We start from the raw sequence: 27293 nt of genomic DNA on the forward strand, positions 1-27293 counted from the left end.
TTTTTTCATCATCACGCGAGGTGATACCCACATATCCACGCGTGTTGTGCATTCACACGCACGCACATACTGCTCAAGTAAGACTCTTGAACATTACGCAAGGATATGTTAAACCCAAACTTTTGAAAAGCTCTCGGTGTCGCTGTTCTTACTGTCTGCTTTTAACTCTGAAAAGGCTTCATAATTTTACTTGTCGCGGTAAAAAACGATAATTCTTACAGTTCATACATTATTTACAAAATTCTTTGTTGGCATAAATACTGAAAGTGATCTCCCTTCCAAGGATTTCATCAGCCACGGGGTGAAATAGGAGTTAATTCATGAAACTGAAAGCCCTTTCTCAATTTGAACTGACAACCCAGGACAGCGGTAACCCCAGGTTTCTCTCAAGAAACATGCTAGACTCATCGCATATACTGCCGTAACAACGCCGTATGAGTATTCGAGGCTTGCCAAATTTTCCCCGATAAAACATGTATTTTTGAAGAAAACCATGCGTATTTTTCCTGGAGATCTTCGGACATTTTAGATTAAATTGCGAACAAAATTGTCTAAAAAATCGAAAAAAATATATTCACAATTCTCCCAGTAAAATCGGTTTCTATTGACGGAGATATGGCAACGGCCGAAGGCTCATACGGCGTTCTTCCTCAGCATGGCAGTTAACTTGTAAATATTCGGCAGCGAACTTACACAGCTGAACAGAACATCTTCCAAATTGTCTGAGCGCGGAACGATCCTCGATCCTCGAAAATGCATATTTCCGGGACTGCAAGGAGAGGTCCTCGCCTAGAACCTAAACCTGTTGTGATCTAGGCCGATATAGGAAGAGCGGGGGGGGGGGGGAGACCGAATTGGACGTATTTCTGCCAAACGGAACCATGTGAATCAAGACATGAGCCCTGAGACCCATGAGAATATGGGCATAAGAGGGCTCACGTCCCAATGCACATAGATCCGTTTGATAGAAACACGTCCAATTGGACGTCAGTTCGGAGTCAAACGAGTTCTTGATTGTGGCGAGCTCCGCTCCTCGCCCTTCATCAATTATTTATTGAGCTTACGTTAAAATACAAACTCGAAAACATCTTCGTATCGCCTCTGTTCCCCGCCGAATTTGTGGGTTTGAATACCTACAGGCGGAAGAGATCCCGCCGCAACGAAGTAACGCCCAGTAATGATAGCTCCCGACTTTATTCAGACAGAATTGGGTGCAAACAAATGACACATCGGGGAAACTCATTTCCGGCCAGCCACTTCCTCATTTTCCGAAATTGCGATCAATTGTGGTTCACAAAAAAAAAAAAAAAAAAAAAAAAAAAAATTAAACGGAAAGTTGATAGGTAATTAGGTTCTGCATAGTCAGCGTTTCTCGCGGGGTTTAAGAATGTTAATCGATGAGGAACACGACTTTTAAACGATGATTCGCCGTTTAAATTGTGATCATAGGATAATTTACGCTCGAGACGAGTCATGAGAAACCGCACGCATCAATTTGTCTTTGTAAATTGTAGGAAAAGTTTTCATCGGTTGATACATGCATGCGTTTACTTTGAATGTACAGAAAAGTAAGACGTGAAATTACTCCTAAAGCTACCTCGGAAAACACAAATTAACTGATGATAGATGTGGCTAAAAACATCTTCCGCAATATTTTTCCCGAAGCAAATTGAAATATTTAAAAAATTTAATTGAAGTCTTCCTCGATAAATTCAATTGATTCGGGGCGAAACCGACTTACAAAGACAGTATTAATTCTAGTTTTTAAGCACCTCTATTGATGACGGTCGGAAAATGGTACTGGAGGTTATTATTGATAGCATTTCTCGTTGTATTGTGTGGCGCCACTATTTCAAAAATAAAACCAGCGATAAAATTCCAAATTTAGCCGAAAACACGAATTTACTGTTCAACTTTTAAGGTTTAATAGGTTATAAATATGCCGCTTGAACAAAACATTACAAGAACGCCCCATGAAAATTCAAATGTTGCGAAACGATTCCTTGGTAAGATATCAAATTCGGAGAGGAGTCATGATAATTTTTCACGAAGAGTTTTAGTCGTTGCATTGTAGTCGCTAAAGATTCGCGAAAAAATATTTGCGAGTCCTCCAGAAAATTGTATTTCTTAATCCTCGATTTACAAATATTTATTAACACCTTAATTATTTAAGCTAAATACGGCAACGTCTGAACTTTTATGCGAGGTTTTCCTCTGCTTGACAGTGTAAGATCCTGCAACAGGGTTGCTACAGAATTTAGAAAACGAAATTCCCCGACATTTCCCTGAGTTCTCTGTTACGTTTTGGTAATATTTCCCGATAATTAAGGATGTGCCAAATGCTTTAGAAGACATAACTTGGAATAGTTTTCAGACAAAATTTGTTGTTCGAAACGTCAATCCCATATTCTAGATAAGAAATAAAGGTGACTTGACAAATTTTTCCTGACATTTTTTCATTTTCCCCGACATTTCCAGGGTTTCCCTGACGTTTCAGAATTCCCTGACTTTTTAAAATTCCCTGACATTTCCCGGTGTTTCCGGTATTCTCTGACAGTGGCAACCCTGGGACAAAGCAGACATGATTCCCGCGAGTTGGCAATGCGGTTATTCCTCAATTTAACTCCAATATAAATATTCGATTATTTTACACACTTTTGCCAACTTTTAAAGAATCACCGCTGCGACAAAACCGGGGAACAAAGGGGCGCGTGAACTGAGAAAATCAGGATTCGATATAAATCAGTTTGTCGTAAAAACCGCTTATGTCCATCAAATGATGAACCCCAGAGTATAAGCTTCCTTAAAGATTTAAAGACTCCTTAGAAAATGTAATTTTTAGATTTGAGTATGGATAGATTCATGTACGGCGTTAGTCAACGCCATAAGCCACACGCGTGCTTATTGGCGGATATACACACGACCGCGCACGACTGACCGTCAAGCGTCACGTCACGTCACCCAAAGTCTCCCGACGCGACGACCGCGTGTCTTTTAGGAAGAACCGCGTATCTCCGTGAGGTTTCCGTTGGAGTTACGTCGTTTTTCCTGAGTTCTCTCGTTCACCCATTCTCATTCCCATTCACCCATTCACCGTGAAAATACCGTCCGGCCCACCATTACCAAACCATACGCGACCCCAATTTCCGCTGCGCCGTTCAAATTACTCAATTGGGATCGTTGAAAACTACTGTCTATGTCCGAGTCATTTTGTTCCGGCAAGTTAGAGAGAAAAAACGCCGGATTTAATTGGGAGAAAAGGGAGGACTTTGACAACACGTGTGTGTATACTGCAGTAAGTTTGACTGAATTTCCTTGACCGAGGAAAAAGTATGTCGATATTTGGACTCATTTGACCGAAAGAATTTTATCAGACGTTGTCCGATTTTCTCTGATGTTTTATTTTTTAAATAGAAAACCAAGCAACACTGACAATGAGACTTAAACTTTCCTGAGTATATTCTTCACTTGGCTAAATACTTTAGGGCATTAAATTGTTTAGTTATAATTGTATTTTTTTAGTTTTCATTTCTAAAATTTAAAATTTAAAGTTTTCCAAAATACCATCCAAATTTTAGGTCAGATAATAAACTGGGTATTATTAAACGTGCGGTTATTTCTGCGGAGCCTTTGATAAAAGTAATTTCTTCTTACATCAAAATGAAATTACTCGTCGATACGATATGGCACCCAAAACGAAAAACTCTCAGTGGACAGCTTTGACGGCTGTATATATTAACTGACCTTTACAAACCTCACGGTGGCTTTAGATTTCTGCGAGTACAGTTCCACATTCTTAAACCTAAGAATGGGCCAAAAAATGAAAGATTTGTAGTAAATATCAGATGGCATTGCCACCCGCTAATTTGAGTGTTACCTCAATGTGTGTGTGAGAAATTGAACAGCAAAGGTTCATAATGTACATCCTACAAATCAAGTAGTGTATAAGATCGTTTGTGAGATTCTACTGACAACTCGATTGGACTGCATTTTGCGATAAGAAATCATCATTTCGTCATCTTCCGGCCAAAGTATCACAAGCGCCATACGACGATTAAAACTGTCCGCCGCCATTTTATTTTTTATAGAGAATCAGAGAAATTTTACGAGAAATTTTGGTTGAATCTGTTTGAAAATTTCACTGAATTTTATAAACAGCACAAAGAAAATTCGGTTGAATTTTTGGACAGCTTTGTAGAACAATATCTCCGTAAAAAAATAAAATGGCGGCGGAAATTTTTAAACGTTGCATGGCACTTGTGATAATTTAGCCGGAAGGTGACGATTTCTAGCTCACTTGCGAGACAGCATATATGTTTTTAGTTTCCCTATGTAGATACGTAATTTTACGCATGAGTCAAAAATAGTTCCTTAATGAAAATTTAAGTCCAATATTGTGCGTCCGGGTGGGCGCGACAAACTGTTTGACGGGGGCTCCAGCTGGGAACATCGGAAACCTTCGCCTCGCAACAGCGACAAAAGAATACATAGTAACACAGCATTTAGCTATCGGCGAAGTTGTCAATGCAGCGGCTTAATCCTCCAATTCTCCGGAAAATTCAGGACCTTCGATGAAAAATCGGCAACGCTATGGATTTCGTCTGGAAGGAAATGCTCATGCGATCACGCGAGCATGATTAGCTCGTCAAAGGAGGAGACGGGGAGAGAGGCGAACACGGGGTGGGAACTGGGAAGTCGGAGGCACGTATCGGAAACCGCGAGTCCAGGATGGAACGTTCGAGTTTTCCGTCGCCAAGTTACGGGGTAGCGCAAGGTCCCCATGCTGAGCACTCGAATAAAAGTACGATGTAATGATCATGTTTTTGATGACATCTTGCGGCTAGAATCGCCACTCCGCGGCTTCCTTTTTCCGCGGCCCACGGCTAGAAGAGCAGACTCGTGATTTTGGCTCGCACTATCGATATCACCATCAATATGCGTGTCAATATCGATGGCCAAAGTGCGAAATGACGCACTGAAAAAAAATTCTCGGCGTTTATACCAAGGTCCGTTGGTACCTTTACCATCTCACTTTGTTTACCAATTATTGGTAATTTTACCAAGACAGACTAGTAAGCTAAACACCAAAAAACCGGTATTTTTACTGTTTTTTTTTCAGGTAATAATACCACATTTATTGGTAATCAATTCCCGGTAACTTTGTCGTTTTATCTCGGTAATTCTACCACAGTCGATAAAAAATATTGGCGTTTTTAGCAAGGTCCAGTAAAACTACCGAGAAAGTTCAATGATTTTACCGAGATTTCTCGGTAAAATTACCAATTCCGTAGATGGTAATTTTACCAAGAAAAAACTGGGATCAAATAGAACCCTGAATTCTTGCTAATTTTACCCTTTTCTTAGTAAAAACGCCGAGATTTTTTTTTTTTTCAGTGGCGTATCTCCATTTGCGACGTTACAGACTCCTGTTCATATTTTCATTTCATTTTACCTTCGGGATGGTCAACGTGATTTCTTCAAAATTTCTTTGATTTTTCCTCTTTCTTGGCAGAAGATTCTGTACGAATTTCAAGATATTACGTCCGCTTATTTTTTTTTGGAAAATTAAAAATAAGCGGAAATTTCGCAGCATCGCGGTGAAAATTATTTATTTTTGCACTTTAGTTACCAATGTATTAATGATGCTGATACAGCTCATTTAGAATGGACTGTACCAGCTAGGCGCTAGGGTGAGAAACAAAGTACCAAAAGACATGATTTCTCATCAAAATTTTATGCAGAACACGAGGAAAAAGTTAAACAAATCCAAAACCAACTCATTCAAGATAAATTAGCGTTTGCAGTTTAAATTAATTACTGGTTATTCAAAATTACCGCCTCCAAAACTAAAAACAACGTAGCTTAAATTGGCCAATGAAAATAAACTCATTGTTTGACAAATTGATTGAGTACCGTTCTACAATTTTCTTTTTTTCTCACGCGCACGGTTTATCTGAAATTTTGAAAATAAAATCAGCTTTTTGAGAATATTATGTGCTCATTTAGATGAGAATTCATGCTTCGAGATGTCGATTATTTTAGCCTTTCAATAAATTGATCTACACTGTTTGTTCGAAGAGTTCGTCAGTTTCTAGTTTGAAGATCAGTGCGCCAATCAAAACTCAATATTTCAATCTATGTTTAGAGATATATTAATGAAATCTGCAAGAAAACTGTACTGCGCACAACCCGAGAGAATAGATGGTACGGTTGCATCACCAAGCTGTGCCAGGAGACCCAGGAGTAAAATTGATTGCTTGACCTGGTAGGCTCTACCTTTAGTGCTTATTTATTGGACAGGTCAGTTACGTGTGACATAGAAACGTCTTGAGATGTTCGCACCTTATGCGTTGGTGACAAAAATAACATCCGGCTGGACGGCATGTGCCTTCGTCTAATATTGACAGAGGTGCTGCCCTTTGAAAAACACGCGGTGAATTACGTCACTCCCTTGTTAGTACACAATCTAAGCTTTGTTCCATCTTGATCAACAATTCCACGGAAATCACTAAAATTTGTACCACTTGCTGGAAGTGTATCACTCTTAAGGTTAACGTGAGATAGAACCATGAGCACGTCATGCACTTTAAAGGGTGACAACTCTAATAATATTATTAAATCAAGTAACTTGGCATTTAGACGATCTTGTTATTTTCAACTTAAACCAGTGGGCGCAAACGTCCAAACACAACTCTAGGCTGCGAGCAACTGACTAATTAACGAATTCCGTTCGATGAATCTTGCGACTAATTAATATGTTGGTGTTTTCGAACTTTACAAATGACGCATGTTGCGGCGGCTTGTATTTAGAAAGTAATTCCTTTTCTTCAGATTCCTGATTTCCGTTGGTCAGAGACAAAATATATAAAACACGTTAGACTATATGCTTCCTATCCCAAGGTTACTTGCAGAAGCTCACATTACATTTCGCTTACTCCGGATTAATTGCTGAAATTGATAGACAAAGCGATGAACAAGAAACCAAAGGGAAAATAGAGTGATCCTATCGGTTGAAATGGGTGGTTTTCACAGACTAAGGGGGAAAATGATGGAATGACACTACAGGGTCTCTCGTGGGTTCCCGTTAGTTATAGTCAATTACTTACCTCCTTTGTCCATTGCAACCACCGTCCGCTCTCACCAATAGAATTACTTCATTTCCCTTTTGTCCTCTTTGTCCACTGCTTTGTCTATCAATTTCATTAATCAGCCTGCTCATGATTAATGTGCGACGAGTTGCGATGCACACATCAACGAGAGTGTCATAGGTGAGTATTACCGTTGGAGTCATCGGTGGGCACCGAGAACATGGCAAAAGGGCTGGACACACGTCCAAAGTGAAGCTTCAAAGTGGTGGCTGTTTAGCCAAGTGTTGCCATCGATTACTTTATCGATGCGCAACTTTTGACTACACGGCCACCACTTTGAAGCTTCACTTTGAACGTGTGTCCAGCCCTTTACGTGGAAAGTGAGATACTCCCTCATATCAGAGGAGCAACGATTGCATTAGGATGGGTACTTTTGGAGTCCCTTTATACTGAGAGTCAAGACAACACCCCCTCATGGGGCCCCAACGGGAATAAAGATTACAGAAATTGAACGTTTTTTGTAATCTTTGATTGGCCCATTCTCAAATTCCTTTCTCCATTCCCTCTCTCATTCCGTTTGTTCCTAGTCGAACCCGTAATTCCCTGGTCCATTCCAGATTATAATCTTTGCAATCGGTGAAAGTGTAATCTTTATTCCCGTTTATGACACTGTGAAGGCCTAAAATACGGGAACCAATCAGAAGTGGATTCGCATTGTCTGACTCTCAGTATAAAGGGACTCTAGGTACTTTGATCGTCTATCGAAGCGAAAATCAACGAGAGTGTCATCGGTGGGCATCGCGATGAGTATCGTTGGAGTCATCGGGGGGTATCTGCAGCGACAGGAGCAGGGGCGCGTGACTGCCGCGCATCGTGTAAAGACGGGGGCAGGGGCTCTTGGGGGCCGGGCTCCCTGGTAAAGGTCGCTGCGGGATGGCGGAAGTGCGCGGCACGACGACGACGAGCGACGACGGTGGCGGTGGAGCGCGCGGGAGAAAGGTCGCACGTTCTAGGAAAGGGAAAGACACTCGAAGATGGCCATCGAACCGCCATGCGCCGTGCCGTGCGCCATCGTCGGCCGTTCATTCCGATATGAACTCGCGCCGTCTGATTCTGATATGCGACGCGGACATGACAGATTCCGACTTCCAACTCCGGCCGCCCGCCGACGCAGAAGCACAACCATCGTCGTCCGGTCGTCTTCCATGATCAAGCTCTACGACTGGAACCGCTGGGGAGCGTGCTGCCGTGCTCAGGAAAAACGCGGTATGAACACTCGAGAGTTGCCGAATTTCCTGCAATTAAATGTTTATTTTTGAGGAAACTTATGAATAATTTTCCTTGAAATTTTCAGGAATTTTAGGAGAAATTGCGAGCAACACCATCTGATAAATTGGGGGAAAAATATTCATAAGTTTACCAGGAAATTCGTGTTTTATAAATGAACATTTGGCAACGCCTCAAGGTTCATTAGGCGTTTTTCCTTAGCACAGCAGTGTAGTGGAGGCGCGTGCTTTTTACTAGGATACAGAGGAGAGGAGATCTTGGCGTCCTATACGGTCGCTGTGGTCTTAACGTGTATCTTCATTCTTGAGCCGCAGTTGAGATTTCAGCGAATACGCAAGCAAGGGAATCATAGCTCTGTCGAGGAAATTTCTGAGTTAATTGTTGTTTTAATCACGTGGGTGTAAAGACTCTCTAATAATCTGTAAAGTAAAATTATAAGAGTAACCCGTAACACTTCATGACCGAGGAGCAAAACGAATATACAACTAATGAAGCACCTAGGATGTATTCTGGCTTACGTCCAGAATTGAAGGGTAAACAGGACTGTGCGCGCATATTGAGCATGCCTTCTTCTTTGTGTCATTTCTAAAGTCTCCAAATTTTCAATCGGAAAGTGCCACTGCCCTCAATTTTGACGAAACGCATTCTGGGTGCGATTATTGTACATAATTTCCATAATCATAGCAGCACTTACGAGTACCATTTTGGAAAAATCGAAGGGATCAATCGGACAGTCATGAATATATGAAAAATTATCTTTTTAGGTCATGAAACGATGACAAAAAATGCAAAAAAGTCGCGCCCTGGCGAGCCATCTGCCCGAAGCGTATGCGTCTGTGACAACTAAAAAGAAAAAAAAAAATCGAAAATAAGGAATATTCCAACATTCTTACGGAAAAATGGGATGCTGATATTTGTATAGACTACACTGGGAAAAAAACACATTGGATCTAGAGTCCAGACTCTTAAAAACATCGACAAGAAAAAGTACTCTTGATTCAATGAGAATCCAGCTTAAATCAAGAAACAAGCCTCTTAATTTGAGTGGATTTCCTTTGGATTTAAGAAAAAATCTGATTGAATCAAGAGTTTTTTTTCTTGTTGCTGTTTTTAAGAGTCTGGACTCTAGATCCAAAGTGTTTTTTTTCCACTGTAAGCAAGAAAGACCATTTCTTTACAGAAAATTTATAATTAATTTATTGAAAGGAGTAAGGGTTGAAAACGAATCGAGTGACTTTCACATGATTCTGGCGAAGCGTGATAAGTGACGAGCGTTGGATTATTCGATTAGAAGTCCAATTAAGATAGCTTATTTGCACGATCGGAAATCCTCTTAGCAAATGAAAAGCTGAAATATGTGAAAAAAGCTCGAGTACTTCGAGTTGAAGGGCTTCCAGAATGGAGGGCGAAAAAGAGCCTCGAGTATTCATTGATTCCGGTTAAATAGGCACAAATTAGGCACGGCCGCATGGTCCGAGCGGCGACTACTCCACTTCAACTGAACAATCTTCAAAAATAACTTTCGTAGCCACATAAATCTTGAGATATTCTCATCATGCTTGACTCATCCTGACTAATTTCGAGTTGATTTTGATGATATTTTGGTGACACTTGACAGTGCAAGGCGTGCAAATTGCAGGAGCATTGGCCGCAAGATCGTAACATTACGTTTTGAAACGTATTGAATGGTGGTGATTATGATAGTGTGAACAAAACAAAAAACTGATTTTCTTAGTGAGTTTCTCATCTATGGTTTTCTCGTGAATTGACAGTTTTGGAGTGGAATTTTCCCTTCCTCCACATATTTTTCAATGTTTCTTTAAAACTCTGAGTCTGCTCTTTGCACCCCAATGGAAGAAATACAAATAAAGTGCGTATACTACATTAATTCTTCAACTCGATGGAAAGTATTGTAAAATGTAATTCTACGAAGTCCGATTAACAAAATGGACATGTTTCAACAGCGTTTCTTCAGAATTTGCACGAGAAGCAGCTAGAAGATGCGGTGGTAATGAAAATCACTTTTTAGGGTAAAAATTAATGGTTCCATCATTTTTATATTTACAACGACTCTATAGAATGAACCGCAGCTTTTAATTTTATCTGAGAAAGCCGCAGGGCAAATGAAAAGGAAATCGAACGGGTGGTGAGCGAAAAATTCATGAGCTATTTTTGACATTGATACGCTGAAGTTGAGTATTACCACATCGAAAGATCTTATTAAGAGATCAGACATCAGTCGTTTCCAAGAAAAATAATTTACAAAAGGCGCTGCAGGTTAAACACATTTTGGAACAAGATAAAGGTTTAAAATTTTAATCTCGATCCCTTTATAATATGAACCTCGGGCGACTCTTATGACATGGATCCAAGAGAAGCCGCAACCGAATCCATCCAGGATATTTCGGATGCGAAAGTGCGCCGGGCTGGGAATTTTCCACCGCGCGCCGCAGAGGTCAGGTTTCTTATAATTAATCTTAAAGACGCTCCATGACATACAAAAAACAAGCAGGAGAAAAAATAGTTGCGGATGATTCGCGTCACGCGAGAATGTATGGACGCACTCAGCATCGTTGTCAATCGTGATTTCGTTACCTAAAGGGTAAGGGAAATTAACCGAGCAATTAACCAATAAACTAATGAATAGCGGATGCAGAATAGCACCGCTTTCGGCCTCTTTCGCAAATAGATTGTGTTCATACTTACGTCATACAGTAGAGGAGCCTCAATACATCTAGAGGATAGCCAACTCTATATTTGACGCAAGTCAGGTAATTTTAGAGAATTTATTTTGCAAATTATTTATTATCTGGCCTCAGCATTATACATTGCCGATCGCGGTGAAAATGATCTTTTGAGCTTTGAGTAGAATATAAAAGTGTTCTACAAACATTACCATACGTAAAACACTTTAAAATGTCCAGTTCAAAAGTCGCAGTTCTGAGCGCAAATTATTTCATATTTTATCTACTATGTTTCAAAGTGTCGCATTAACTGAACTGCTCGCAGCTTATTCTATACAACAATGCGGCATTTGCCGTTAAATGCTCACTGCAAAATGTTTGACTGAACAAGACAAAAATTGCCTTCCTAAACATTATTTTACTCTGGAAACTAAGGTCCTTCTTTCCCATGGATGGCCGGTTGGCCGCGCATAGGTTAAAAACCTTCATTTCATTGTCAAGAAAAGCTTTATTCGAAAAAAATGGCGCGCTTTCTCATTCGATGAGCCATTTCAGGAGAGTTGATAGCAATGTGTCAGTGATTTATTTTCTAAGAGGTTGAGCAGTATTCAGCATGCTTGATACAGTCCATTAATGAGGAATCTGCGAGTCAGGATAAAATAATTTCCACAAGAGGTAAACACTGTCTTTTTAAGACGTATGAGCATCGACGTTGTCCTCAAAGGATGACTAGTTAAAGACCACGCACGCCGGTAAAGGGTTCGATTTCATAGAGTCAATTGACGCTTTGCATGTACGGTAAATTTTAATCTACGTTAATGTAAACAACATTCTCACACTTAATCGCGCCAAATAGTTCAGTCAGCAACCGAGGTGTTTTTCTGAGCAGGATGCTGCCGTGCAAATCGTCGTTCCTCTGACGCAAGGGCGTATCTCGATTCCCACGCGAGCCTTGTTTCACATATAAATGCATGCTTTCTGAGGCGCATGCGAAAATCTAGATACGCCCTTACGTCAAAGGAACGACGAAATATAGGTAACACAAACGCCGTAACTCTATTCAAGATTTTTGAAATTTTTCCTTTAGCAAATTGCTCCATTACTAGAATACCAGCTTACTTTCTTGCTTCATTTTTTTAAGTGTGGTTTCTCGAAAGTATGACACCGTCATTTGGAAAATATAGAGGTCGAATGATCACTGATGATTTTGTAACTAAGCATTTTATCATAGATGTAAAAAGACTGCATAAAACAAACAAATCATACTCGGAGTGGGCTTTTTTAAAAAAAAGCCTGTCTAATTAGCGGTCTGATCGCAGTTGAAAGTTAAGCATATAAAAGCAGGGTTGTGGGTAATTCTACACCCAAATCCCTGCACGATGAGGAATAAAATTGGAAGAGCCTGGACGTTGGCCTTGGAAGGATAGGTTATATTCCATCCATTTTTGCAGATTGTTTGCATTTGTTTTGCAGATTCTTATCTAAGTATAGCATGGCTAAAAATACTTAAAAGAATCCCTGGTAAAAATTGGCAGTAGAATGTGTGTTCCAAAATACTATAGACCTAAAGCCGGCTGTAAGATTTCCAATAGCTTCTGTAGCCGGCTGTACAATTTTTCATAGTCTTTTATAGCCGATGGCGATTAAGCTATAGCCAGACGATACAGTTTATGCTAAATGTTACTAAATACGGATACTAGGACTTAGTTAGTTTTTGGACTACCGCTCTCTTTTTGTGCCGTAGTATCTTGATTTATTTTGCGAGGAAAGCTCCGTACTTTTGAAGGATGCCTGTCATTCTTAATATGTTGGAGCGCCTTCAATTTCATGTGAAACTGTGCAATACCTCTGGTGTGAAATAGTTGCTTCAGACGCCGTGGCACGCTGCGGCACGGCGCGCGGCGTGCGGGCAGAGAGCGCGGAACGCGCATTGGCGCCTACAAACCTAACATGGATACTTCACGCATTGCGCAATGCGTGAAGTATCCCTGTTAGGTTTGTAGGCGCCAGTGCGTCGCCGCTCCGCTTTGTGTTAGGCTCTAATATTTAATCTCGCGGAGTCAGCGTTTTTCAACTCATGATTTTGAAATGTTTGCACACTCTGTATGGATTATTCTGATTTTAATTGATGAAAAAAAAAAATGTTTTAAAGGAAAATATAATGTGTGTTTTGTAAATATTAAGGTAGTTCCGTATCAAACTTAATGATTTCCAAAGCACACGAATTTCTTATAGTCTTTTGTAGCCAATGGCGATAAAGTGTAAAGCCCGGCGATAGGAACTATAACCCGACTGTATACTTTTTTATAGCTTCGTATAGCCCGGTGATATGATTTGGTCCGCTTTCTACAGCCAGCTTTATGTTTTTCAATAGCCTTCTTAGTCGGCTATAAGAACTCCTATGATATTTTGAAACGCAGCTCCTATCGCCAATTTTTACCGGGGATATTGAGTTTACTGGAGCCTTGGTTGGTTTTAGCGAGGGTTCCCAGTTTTCCGCTTCGAGCCGGCCTCTATGTAACGAATGTTACGAGTCCCATATTGTTGCAAAGAGTGCGTACGCCCCATAACCGCTTCGCGGTCCAACGACCCTGGGGCACTCCGCGCCTTAGGCGAAATGCGTTACGCGATACTCTAATGCTTTTATATTACAAATTTAAAAAAAGATTTTATCAAAACGCTCAATGTATTTATGGCTTACTGGGGAAAAAGTCTCTTAGGTCCTGAGTCCAGACTCTTAAAACAAATTGACAAGAAAAAATAATCTGGATTTAATAGGATTTCTGCTTAAGAAAGGAAATCCGCTTAAATTAGGAGACTGAGCTCTCGATGCAAGCATAACGCCGTAACGTCATCCTGAAGTAGGTAAAGTCGTCCTAAAGTCACCAACGTCATCCTGAAGTGCCAACGTCGTCCTAAAGTCGCTAACGTCATCCTAAAGTCGCTAACTTCACCCAAAGATTTGATTGCCCGCAGTTAGACATGATCAGTAGTTTGAGAGAGAGATCCATCAACGCCGAGTTTACAATTTACCCTGAATCAAGAGTATTTTCCCTTGTCAAATTGATGAAGAGTCAAGACTCTGGGTCCAAGAGACTTTGTTTTCCAGTGCTGGTTTGCTTAACGCTTTTCCACTGAAAAATCTTAAATGAGATTACGGTGTTTCTGATGTGGTCGGTGGCTTTTAGGGCTGAGGAGAACTTGCGGCAAAGTTTTGTCGCGTCGGCGACTGGTGGTCTGGGTGCTGCGCAGCGCAGAGTTATGTAATTGGAATAGCGGACCCAGTTCGTCATCTGGAGGAATGCTTGAGCTGGACCGGTGAGGCGGTGACGATGGTGATTGGTGATTGGTGAGCTCCCGGGAGCAGCCAGCCCCGGCGCCAACGAGCCATCAGCCGACATTTTGCCAAGCGGCTACTTCCGCGGTGTTTTGAAATCAAACTTACAATCTTCGTCGTCAGTGCTCTAACTTCACTTCAGAAATGTTAGATGACATTATAGTCGGAAAACCTAACTTTGAGACGCCATTTACAAGTAGAAGAATTTTGACGATGAAACAGGACTTGACGGCACCAGGGTTGTCATAATTGCTCAATCTCAAAATTCCCCGACTTTCCCTGATTTTTCCCTAGCTATTTTTGATTTTCCCTGACTCCAAAATTTTCGAATGCCTTGACTTTTCCTGACCTTCGAACGAAATTTCTATTTTTCCCCCCTTAAAATACGATACTTTCCGCTAAACTTCAGATACAATTTCCTTAATTACCTACGGATCAAATGATAGATAAAGGCAAACGGTAGCAGGCTAACACATGAAAATCCTTAATAATGACCAGATGGGTAAACAGTTGGAAGATCAGTGATGTTTAAGTGACTGGTAGGTTGATGTTTTGGAAACGCTCTGACTTTTCCCACAAAATCCCTGACTTTTCCCCGTCATCACCATTTGCCTACCTTTCCCTGATATTCCCAGTTTTCCAGACTGCAACACGGAGAAAAAAAACTTCGTGCATGGGACCCGAAGTTGAGGTCATATGGATCTCGGAAGTTTTCTGATCACGCATCCGAAAATTTGAGATCGAGCTGCCGAAGTTCGGGTCAGAGATCGAGGCACTTTGGTATGTCCGGAGTACATTCTTCAGATGTGTGACCCGAGCCCTTCGGTTTAAATCGAAGTACTTCAGATGTCTTACCCGAACTTCGGCAGCTGGACCTTAAGTTTTTAGATACGTGATCCGAAAACTTCAGAGATCCATATGACCTCAACTTCGGGTCCCACGCACGAAGTTTTTTTCTCCGTGCAGCAGCTCTGTGGCACGGAATTAAAGTGTTAGAGGTTATCCCCTTAAATTTTAGTACTTCTCAAATTTTTTGCCTTGTTGTATGATATGGACATTTCCAATTAATTTTGGTAGTGCCGCAACTCAAGTTGGGGTAGTACCGCAACATTTATGCGGTATTGTCGTTCAACATGGGCTGATCGTGAGTCTCCTGCGTCAAGGCATTGAAGAGCACAATCTTTCTCGGTTCCAAACCACCACTCAGTTTCTCACCGTGACGTCGCTCTTCTCGATTTAAGCTGAATTCGACGGCGGAAGTAATGCACGAATTCGGGGCGATGCGGAAAAATGTACCAGAACCGCGTCGATTTGTCCCACTCCAATTTGTCACCATGTGTTATCCGACGCCATGCGTGCATCGGCCGTGGCCTAATTAGCCCGTCGTACGGGCTCATTTACTTACACCATGCTCGCCACTGGGCTATTCGTCGGCCGGCGCCGGCGCGGGAGTATAATATGTAAACGAAACCTCTCGCGCGTCACCTTGACCTATTGGTTGTAATTACAACTCTCTCTCGAGCATTTTCGCCGATGAAGGGTGCTCCCTTCAATGGAACATCTCGATATTCTGTGACTCGGGCTATCACTGTAGAGACGATGAAATAATCACGGGGAAAAAAGCACGGGATTGCTTGATGATACGGGATATTTCCAATTAATTGAGATAGTACCCCGATAAATTAGGTTCTAACCAAAATGTTGACCCCAACTTGAGTTGCGCGTGTACCCCGATTAATTGGAAATACACATTTCATCCAATAAATTTTGGTAGTACCAAAATTTTAGGGGGTAACCCCAACTTTTAACCCTCGTGACGTCAATTTCACGGCGAAGACGTTTTGGATCTCATACACCCATCATAAATATGTCCTCGTATAATTCTCTTATAGTAGATCTATTACCCTGAACTTGGGAACCTTTCCTTTTCATGGTACAACCACATATTGAAATTTTTAAAATATATTTCAATCACCTGCATGTTAAGAGTTAAAACGTTTGTGTGGCACATGCCATTTCGCGAAGTGGAAAAATCTTAAACAATTTTGGGAACACTGGTAAAAAAAAGTAGCTTGGATCTAGAGTCCAGGCTCTTAAAAACATCGACAAGAAAAAGTACTCTTGATTCAAATGGAAATCCGCTTAAATCAAGAGGCTTGGCTCTTCGATACAAGGAAAAATCCGATTGAACCAAGAGCATTTTTTCTTGACAATGTTTTTAAGAGTCTGGACTCTAGATCCAAGCTACTTTTTTTACCAGTGTTCCCAAAATTATGTTGAAGATTTTTCCGCTCCGCGAAGTGGCGTGTGCCACACAAACGTTTTAACTCTTAACATGCAGGTGATTGAAAATATATTTTAAAAATCTCAATATTTGGTTGTACCATGAAAAGGAAAGGTTCCCAAGTCTGGACAAAGAGTCTGGACTCTTGATCCAAGCTACTTCTTTTACCAGTGAACGATAAAATGAAAAAAAAACTTGGGAAGTGTCTTACCTTTGGCCCAGCCGGTGAGAACGTTGCCGAGGTAGGTGACCTTATACGAGGGGTCATACTCGGTGATGGTGACGGAGTTTCGGCGACAGAGTTTGCGCAGTCCCCTCTTCACCGTGCGCAGGGTCCGCTCCCGAAAGTCCTCCTTCGTCTCCACCTCCATCATTGCTCACCCTCCCGAGAGCCACATCTCACCGAGCCATTGCAGCCCCTTCAAATGCCCCGATAGGCAACCTCAGATGCGACACCAAACGGGGGGAAACTTTACACAGATCTGTTGTAAAGGACAGATGCGCTTTCGAATCGTTTGACAGGCAACCCGATTTCACCACAAATTCCTCGTCCGTGAATTTTCCGAAATGGGCTGGCTCTTGCAGTATTAAGTATGATTTTTATACTTTGAAGGTCATTAAACTATCGAGTTATATTCATTTGAGAGCGTATTGAAAGGATGGCAAAGGAGTCATGCTAAACTTTTTTAGTTTCAATGGCCTGTTGCGTTCATAGATCGAGCGTGTTTCTTGTAAACTGCATCTGCAACAAAAAAATTGAATAATAAATTAATTAAAGTTGCTACTTTTGAATTAAACATTCTTTCATTTTGAACATAGGGTGAACATTGAAAGTCGCGAAGAGAGAGAGAGAAAAAGTATTATTAATGTGCACATCAAACAAGTTGTCCGATGCGGTATATTTTTGTGAGAAAAAAATATATGCGTGAGAAATTAATTTTTTGCGAATTCTCATTAACTCATACCAACGAGCTGACAAGAGGGCGTATCAAGCGTTTGATCTATGTTTCGCTTAATGACTCCTATTTTCCGTCAAACCGAAACATGAAAACGGAACTCTTTCCGTTTTAAATGGCAGTTTAAAAATAAAAAACCTACCCACAGAGAGAGACAGTAATACACGAATCAACAAACGTAACATATGAACAAGGAAAACTAAACCTGCCGACCAAGAGACAATCACAGAGCCGGTCATGAGTTCATGACAAATAGTGAGAATGAGAGACCTCAAATAAATTTCAACAGTCCAGAATAAAACACAAAGGCGAGACATTTTTAATTTTCTGCTAGTTTCCTGTAAAGAAGAAGAAAGTATTCATTTTGTTGAATCATAAAATTTTGTCCCTGTCCGGTGCATTGAACGCTCCACACTACTTGGCGAGCTTTGTTCGTACCTGCCATATCGACATGCTCCGATTTCACGGCGAGGAGCTTAACAAGCACGAAACAATAAACCACGAACGTGGAAGTCATAATCGACGCATCTCTCATTCGAAACGAGGTGAGCAGTGTCGGTTGAGAATTTTGGTCATGCAATTAGTGATGTAATCCCACATGTTATACCGACTCCCCGAATTTCGGGTCGAAAAATTGGACGCGAAGTCGAATTTGAACTTGAGGCACATGGTCAAAGGAATGAAGCACGAAGAGAGGAAAAGAGAGACGAGAGAGGAGGGCAGGGGGAGCTGAAATCCAAAAATTGGAAAGTGAATGTTTATTAAGTTAACGGTGTCCATCGAAATAGAACTTTAAAATTTCTTAGCAGCTGAGTTCAATTATTGGTGCTGTATACCGATTATGACGAGTTACGTATCCATCAACATGTGAAGTGGTAACATTTTCGGCCCATAATACTGTGCTAAGGAATAACGCCGTGAAAATTCGAGAGTTGCCAAATTTTCTCTTACCTATCATTCATTTTTGAGGAAAATGAATAATTTTCCTTCAAATTTTTGGTTACTTCATATTAAATTGCGCACGAAGTTCTTCAAAAATTAGGAGAATAATATACACAACTTTCACAGAAAACTCGTGTTTTATCAAAGGAAATTTATCAACACCTGAAGGCTCATACAGCGATTTTTCTTGGCACGACAGCATACCAACAAATCGTCGCTCCTCTGGCGCAAGGGCCTTATCTCCATTTTCGCATGAGCCTCAATAAGCATGTATCAGGGTGTCTACTAAAACAGGCTGGCCGAAGATCAGTACTTTTACAGTACTTTTTCAGTACATTCCCAAGATTTTCAGTATCTCCTCCACAGTAAAAATTCAGTAGTTTTTCAGTACCTCCCATTGACGAAATCCGAAAAATTTAAAAAAATTTAATTTCTCGCTCAAACTGCGACAAAAATTACAACAAATTAAAAAAAATTTCGGACCTTATTGCGGAATATACGCAATTTTTCAGCACTTCCGGACCGCCCTTAAAAAATCAGCACTATTTCCGGACTTGTAGACATCCTGTGTATGCACATGTAAAACAAGGCTCACGTGGAAATCGAGACACACCCTTGTGTCAGACTGAGGAGCGACGAAATGTCTCCAAAAATTCCCAGATTTGTGAATGAACTGACTTGTGGATCTGCATCTTGAACAAATGCAGCAGAAAGATCCAGCCTCATTTGTTTTCAACGATTAAAATTCTGAATGTTTCTACAACATGCACGTTAAGCCAATTAGACCCTCCACTTCGTGAGATTGCGTCAGCTGGGTCTAGCATCGCCCATTTGGCACAAGTTGTTTTGCAGAGCACTCGAGGATACACGTAGATCCACGTTGTCAACCGAGATTATCGACGATAAAGTCGAGAAAAGAAGTCTCAAGTGCCGCAATCAACCCTAAGTGTAATTACGTAATACGAAGGGCTATTGTATATTATAATTCCTAATTGTTAGATATGCAATTTGGACTCCACGCGGAGTTCGCGTGGTTGGAGTTCCCTCGTCACGTGATGACAACACGAAATCCATCTTCGGGACATGATGGTTGAGTGCGGTCAAAATCTCATCCCTGCAGATCTTGAGGACGGCTCTTCATCGCCCGCACTCGACAATCGTTCGATTAAACCTTATCGCGACTGATTCTCTTGAGCACTACTTATCTAGGATTTTCGGCCGGCCCATTAGAAAGCCAACATACGATATGAAAGTACTCACGTTCGAGTGGCCTGAAAATAAGACAATTAAAAAAACGACCTTGGAGAACTTTCACCTATAAAAATCGGCAAAACTATTCACAGATCATCGTTTCACACGCGCAGCTACACAACAGGGAATCTTGGAGCAGCCCACTTTTTATTCGATGGAAAGATGTTGAGGGCGGTAGCGTAGGGAAAAATGTGAGCAACGACATCTTTAGGGTTTCTTAGGGGTATCTGCAGGGTTTAAAAAACCGACTCTAGCCCTTCTCCTCCCCCACTCGAGCTAGGTAACTTGATCTGTCTTCGAGACCATAATGAGTTCAATACCTACCTAAAAAGTGTCGTAATTTCACCCCAAATAGGCACCGTCTGTAAATAATATCAAGTGCATTTTTGAATTTTTAAACCCCTCCTTTTTCCCCTTCTCTTCAGATGCCAGTGCCTATCAGGCACCCCTTGAGGCCCTCCCCCCCATCCCCACTGGAACCCTAAAGTTATTTACGGAAAAACAAACGGTACAAGCCAACTGAGGATTTCACCCAAACTTTGTGGTTATGACAAACCCCACCCATTATACAAACTCTCCACAAGCGCTACTTCATTTCCATCTTTTTTTCTCTTTTTTTTGAACTTTTCGAATCCCGTTGTTAAACACACCTTTGGGTGAACAAATATTTTTACATCGGCGCGGTATTATTACACGAGCGGAATGTTTCGGCACGACCGAGCGTGCAAGAATCCGAACATTTCGAGCACGGAATTCGCCGGCATGAAAATCACGGCCGGGCTTTACTGCCGTGCTAAGGGAAAACGCCGTGAGAGCCTTTAAGAGTTGCCAGATTTCCTCTAATAAATCACGACTTTTTGGAAATATTTACGAACATTTTTCTTCCGATTTTCAGAGAATTTTGTTCGTACTTTGATCTAAATAGTCTGAAAATTTCGAGGGAAAATATTCATAACTCTCTTCAATAATGAATATTTTCTAAGAGGAAATGTGGCAACTTGCAAATGCTCATACGACGTTCTTCCTTAGCACGGCAGTTTACATAACCGCCGTTTTCGAGTTGCCTCATAAATTTTCATCGGGAGGTGTGAGCGCTGCGCTTGACAATGAATCTCGGAAGTGGAGCGGTGCATATGACTGCACGTCAGTGTTCCCACACTCGCATCAACTTTGGCCGACACGAAAGGATGCATCGCATCAGCTTAAAAATCTAATCAGAGGATGGAGATCAACGTGACGCATAAGCCTGCTCAATTTTGACGACTGCGCAAGCAGAGATGCACAAAAAAACAAAAATAACATCAGCAGAATAAACAGGAAGGGGTATATGACGAACTGAAGATGCCGATAAAAATCATCGATTAAACTTTAGTGTGATTGATTACATACTTAACTGAATGCGGGATATCAATGAAGGGTAAGACGTATTTTGTTGGTAAAATGAACGAGAATGAAAAGTTAGGTTTCCCGGGATCAAAATAATCGCGTCAAACGCTCGGTCAAATGGCGCTTTCCTTACCCATGTGTATGTAAACGGAAGAAATAATTATCTCAGTGCAGTTTTGGGGTGTCACACCGTCATTCATTCTTTTTGGAAACAGCTACAGGCCTACACCAAAACTACTTAATATTTCACGCATGTTCAAGCAGATTAGACTTCCTCCTTCTATTTCGATGAGTAAATTATTTTCATATTTCCTTTTAAGCGTGGTTATCGACTGCACATTGTTGGGTCGGCAACGCTTATAATTTTCTGCGAAGGATTGTAGGAGTTTTAAATTCTAGCTTATAATTATCACTGACGGAAAATTAAACGACGTTCGTTTTATCTCAGTGCCCACAGGGGAAAGCAAAGCTGAAAGTCATAGAGGTTCGCGTACGGGTAAAGTTCAAGGAAAGCCTCAGCTTAGGTTTTAATGGACTTCGGAAGATAAAGGTGTAAAATCTCTGGCACTTACATAATAGTTTTTTAATCGCACATGGAAGTGCAAAAACAAACGCATCTTGTTACGCGACGTCGCAAATCGACGGTGAAACTACCAAACCACGTATCTCGGTTTGCGACGTCGCAGACTTCCTGTCATACTTTATTTTTTAAATGAAAAACTACTTAACATCCAGTCTTGAAAATTTCTGTGATTTTTCCTCTTTGTGCGGAGAAAATTCCGTGAAAATTTCAAGGAATGATATTGATTTGGTCTACTTCAAAAAAATAAATGTGAGCGTAGATTTTTAAACACCGCAAACGAGATACGTGGTTTGGTAGTTTCACCGTCGAAATGTATTCGCGTGTGGTTTTGATTCATCTTCTTCACTCTTCACGCACGGAAGACTGATCCTTCAACACGTTGGTGTTTCTTTGCTGCCATGCTAAGGAAGAACGCCGTATGAACATTCGAGAATTGTCGATTTTTATCTGATAAAATGTTTGTTTTTGAGGAAAGCTATGAATATTTTTCCTTGACATTTTCAGGAACTTCAGGTGAAATTGCGAACAAAATTATCGGAGAAATTGGAGGAAAACTACTTACGAATTTTCCCGGAAATTCGTGATTTACCGAAGGAAATTTGGCAACGCCTGAAGGTTCATACGGCGTTTTTCCGTAGCACGCCAGTAGGGTCGGAATGATTTTCTCTCTCCTTTGGCTGCTGGCAATCATTCCAGGAGAGTGTCACGAAAAAATCAGCGGGCCTCTCTCTTGTGAGAGAATACAATTGTAAGTTATAAAGTGAATCATCAAGAATCTTTTCTTTACACTCGCATCGTCTGTTTGCTGTCCTGTGTACACACTATATACACTGTAGCTGTTTCAAGGTTAATTCTACAGAATGGAAAGTGTTTACTGACTACTTTTTGTTAGTTTGTTGCTGCAATAATGTGTATGGGATGAGATCTATGGATACCCCGGAAACATCATCGACGCTGTGCTGGTTTAGACGCGCCATCTCTATGACAATCATTACAACAATCACACCTATCTGCATGCTTACACTAGTATCTGGAAGTTTTAACAACCTTTGCGTGATGAAAGAGTTAAAATAAAAGTAATGAATCTAAAATTCGTACTGAAAGCCGCTACAGCGCACTCTGAGGATTTCCAACACCTGAACGCTGTATGGGCCCACCTTTCGTAAAAGTCATTGGGCGACTGACATCATAAAATCTCTTTGTCAAATCGTAAAGTGCTAACTTCAAACTTACCTCGGAGAGAAATTCGTACCTTAACGCTTTATCCGAAGTAAATCTAATTTAATTCAAAAGAAGTGAAAATAAATAGGGGCAAATTACAGACCCTATTTTCAATCAGGAAGAAATCCTTTTTGTAAAAATAGACCTTACACACACTGGTAAAAAAGTAGCTTGGATCTAGAGTCCAGACTCTTAAAAACATTGACAAGAAAAAATACTCTTGATTCAAATGGAAATCCGCTTAAATCAAGAGGCTTAGCTCTTCGATTCAAGGAAAAATCCGATTGAATCAAGAGTATTTTTTCTTGTCAATGTTTTTTAAGAGTCTGGACTCGAAATATGGAATATGGAAAAAATACTCTTGATTCGAATGGAAATCCGCTGAAATCAAGAGGCTTAGCTCTTCGATTCAAGGAAAAATCCGATTGAATCAAGAGTATTTTTTCTTGTTAATGTTTTTAAGAGTCTGGACTCTTGATCCATGAAACCTTTTTTTACCAGTGCATCGTCAACTATTATAGAGAGTTTGTTGAAACATTTACTGGCACATTTCTAGAAAAATAATTCCTTTCGATGGCAGTTTGTCGGCGTTTTCACGTTAATGGGATTTTTTTTTTTTTTTCTTTAAAAAAAAAGAAACAAGTAACCCGTCCACTAAACTTGACGTCTCGCCGATGGTGCACGCATGCGATTAGCTCAATTTACAAGAGGTTAATCAGCGGGGCGAGGCCATGGGCGTCATTAGATTCATCCTAATGATGAATATTACCGCTTTTGCAATCCCGTCTTTCCGCGTGCCGTCGCCTCACGAGGGGTTCCTTTTCCACACACGTTTTCGCAGCGTGTCTTCCTTCCTCGGTGGATTAATCATACTTGACGCTTAAATCCGAACCCAGGGCGGTCAAATCAACCGGATCCAATTTTTTGTTGGATCAAACCTCTTTAGATTAGCAAAGAGAAGACAAGAGCCGCAATTGAATCAGTGAGAACGAAAACACACCAACTCGGTGCCTCGAAAATGCTCAGTTTTCACTAGGGACAGACAATTTTCTTAAAGGTCATTCAATTTACCGTATCTGTTCCAACTTGGACACTTAAAGTTTCCTTAAGTACTAGCTTTTAGGCACCAAAAATCTTTTTCTTAGACTAACTTCTTCACTTAATATGCAGTATGTGTGTGTCTCAATTATTTTCATTTGTTCGAGTTGGTGTGTTTACGTTCTCACTGATTCAATTTAACTGGCGAGCTGATTGGCATCCCCTACTTTTACGAGTCGTCTCTGATTGGTCAGTCCGCCTGGTGCCTTCTTGCGGGGGCCCTTGTAGGTACATGGTTCATTTTCCATCGGAAATATCTTGAAAACAAGGAGGAATGTGTGCGTCGGAGATTTCAATAATCAATTATCCAGATTTTTCTTGGGAGATTGATGGGTGATGCATGACTTTTTTTTCTTCAACACACTGAACAGCTCGACCTGGAATTTCCTTTTTTCGACTTAAAATATGACACATCATATTTCAATTAGTTATACTCCAGGTCTAGCTGATCGGTTTGTTTGAAAAGCAAGTGTCATGTATTACCCATCAATCTTCGCAGAAAAATCTGGAGAAAAGATTTTTTGAATTTTTTGTGAGTGCCTGTTGCCTGTTTAAGAGAAAAGAACTAGATGCGGCTAATTTTGTGTCCTTTAAACAAAAGTAGACATTGGCGGATCCAGGAAATTGGCAACATTGTTTTTCTCCATTCAAACCTATGGAAATGTATCGATTCTTGGAGGGGCCAGGTGCTCCAACAAGAATCGATTATCTAACATAGGTTTGAACGGAGGGAATCCGGCGTCACCAAATTGCTGAATCCGCTGATGAAAGTAGATAAGTACTCAATTTATGATTTCAATAAAAAGGGGAACCAAAAAAATTGGATTGCGGCAATTTCTTAGGGGTCACATTTGGGGACACACCATTTTAGGGTCTGCGCTTTTCAGGAGCATAATATGGTGCAATGGAGTTTGGACTCGTTGCAACGTCCGGACGTTCATATACGGCGTTTTTCCTCGGCACTAGAGGATGAGTGACACACTGACATTCAAACAGTCGAACAATAGTGGACTCGCAACCACTCGGAAGAGTGTGCTCGAAATTGAGGGGCACCTAGCACCGAGTGAGCGAGTGAAATGAGACCTATCGGGCCGATTGAGGCCAATCTCGTAGCACACTCTCTGCGTAGCACTACGCACTCCGGAGGCGCAGTACGGCACGGCTGACGGCACGCGGTGAGACATCCTCGAGAGGCCCCGGCCCCCTCGGGACCCCGGACACCTCCTCCGGGCCGTGGGAAAGGTCGCCGTCGAAAGGTGAGGGCGCCGTGTATCAATTCGACTGTGAGGATTGCGATGGAGCCGCTACACAGTCCGCCATACTTAGCATTGGCGATAGAAAATTACAATTAGTTGAATAGGTAAATAATTTCAAGCTCTGATATTAGTCTATCAATAGATCTCCAGGTAAAATTAGCGGGGGGACTTGATTGAACGGTGAGGAATGTTTAAAATTTGAGGAGGCATCTAGGCGACTGGCATCTAGGCATCTGGTTCGACTTTTGCTCCCGTTTTTCCAGGAGGTGTTTAGTTTATCTTGGTACAATGGAGGTTTTTGGGGGTCTCCGTCTCCCTGGAAATTTTGGAAAATTGACCTTTCTTGGATGAATTTTGAGGCTTTTCTCACGCAAATTTTAGATGTATGCAAACTAAGGGTTTGACTCTAGTCAGGACCCTCAAAGCTCATCTCAAAATGTTACTTCGTTCCAATCGCACAATGGGATGATGCGCAAGAAATATGTGCCGGTTTTGAAGCGTACAAATTTTCAAGGGAGAGGGGAGACACATAACACTGTTTCTGAAAAGAGGGGGGAGCAGGGGCCAGGGTCACCCTCGCATGACCTTTTAAAAGACCTACACCCACGAGGAGATACTGCTAAACGATAAACGATCGTTGATTCATTGATTTTTCCTACTTTTTCTCCGGAAATCAATTCTTAAGTGCAAGAAACTAAACTGTGAAGGACGATCCAAATACAAGAAGAAGAAAAACTCTTTTCCTTCCGAGTAGATGTGAGTTTTCCCTGACCTACCCTTTCTCCTTGGATCATTTTCAAAGAAGTTGGCCCTTCATAGATAGGTTTGCTCTCATGATCCAGTCCTATCCTATTAGACCGTTGCGTTGTCATAGCCCCCAATTCTTCAAGGGATACTTTTAAACTTTTGCACGTCACTCATTATCACCAGCTCATAACTGCCCGTCATTTATTTTTTTTTTACTGTCTAGTTTGTTGAGGAGCTTCCCGAAGAAGATGCATAGACTGGAGCTCTTCGTGGCGAAACTCTGCCACGGCGCGGCTTTCGACCCGAGTCTGGGCCAGGTGAACGAGGTTTGAGGTGCCGCACCTGTTGGCCGCTTATGGCTTCTGATGATTGGAATGTTGCGCCATGCGCCATGCAGCTATGCAACCATGCCACTGCCCAGTCCCTTTCCAATTGACGCCGATGTTGCCAGAAGGCCACTTCGCTAGCCAGACAGCTCAATCATAGAGGCTGCACGAGAAATCTCTCACGATTCCTTTTAGAAGCGCATTACCTCAAACTTTTGAAAGAAGATGCAGTCGGAGAGTTGATTCAAAGTATCAGAGATCGTAGCTACGTATATGCAGTTAAAAATTTACATCTCTAAGATTACTTCGAGGGACGCTTTTGCGGTAAGATCAACCAAAAACTTGGTTGATTGGCATAATGTTTTGTTAAATCAACCAAAATCGTAGGTTTCGCCAGGCCCGCCACATCCCATCTCGGGCCCTGGTACCAGTTTTCTGGCCCGGGCCCCTAGCACAGAGGGGGGTCCGGGGGGGCTCCCCCGGGAAATTTTTGAAATTTTAAATCTATTTGGACGCATTTTGAAGCTCTTATGATGGAGATTTTCCATTAATTTCTGCAGAATAATTGCGCCTTTTTTTTACTTTCAGCACCAAATACTTTCGAATTGTTGCATTCAAAACATCTATAAATTTTTTTTGAGGGGGGCAGATGACACTTTTCAATTCTAGGGGGAGCCGGGCCCCCTGGACTCCCCTCTCGTACGTCTATGGCAAGGGAGTTGAGCCATTGAAGTCGAGGATGCCCAGACAGGAGCCTCTTAGCATCCGACAACGGAAGAAAATGAAACGCAGTTACTAAAAATATGCTACATATACTCAAAATCTTGAAAATAGATAGAAATCTCTA

The 27293-nt window shown here is 41.3% G+C and overlaps 1 protein-coding gene across 1 annotated transcript in view; it reads right to left on the reverse strand.

Annotated features, from left to right (window-relative positions):
• The window catches only part of LOC109030630 (uncharacterized), a 148397-nt gene that overhangs the window by 52738 nt on the left and 68366 nt on the right, over window positions 1–27293 (reverse strand). Inside the window, exon 3 of the mRNA XM_019041692.2 lies at window positions 16892–17422. Within this exon, the coding sequence (XP_018897237.2) occupies window positions 16892–17054 (163 nt within the window). The 5' untranslated portion in view covers window positions 17055–17422. The remainder of the gene's footprint in view (window positions 1–16891; window positions 17423–27293) is intronic.

This window comes from Bemisia tabaci, chromosome 3 (assembly GCF_918797505.1).
Source record: "Bemisia tabaci chromosome 3, PGI_BMITA_v3".
Taxonomy (NCBI): Eukaryota; Metazoa; Arthropoda; class Insecta; order Hemiptera; family Aleyrodidae; genus Bemisia; species Bemisia tabaci.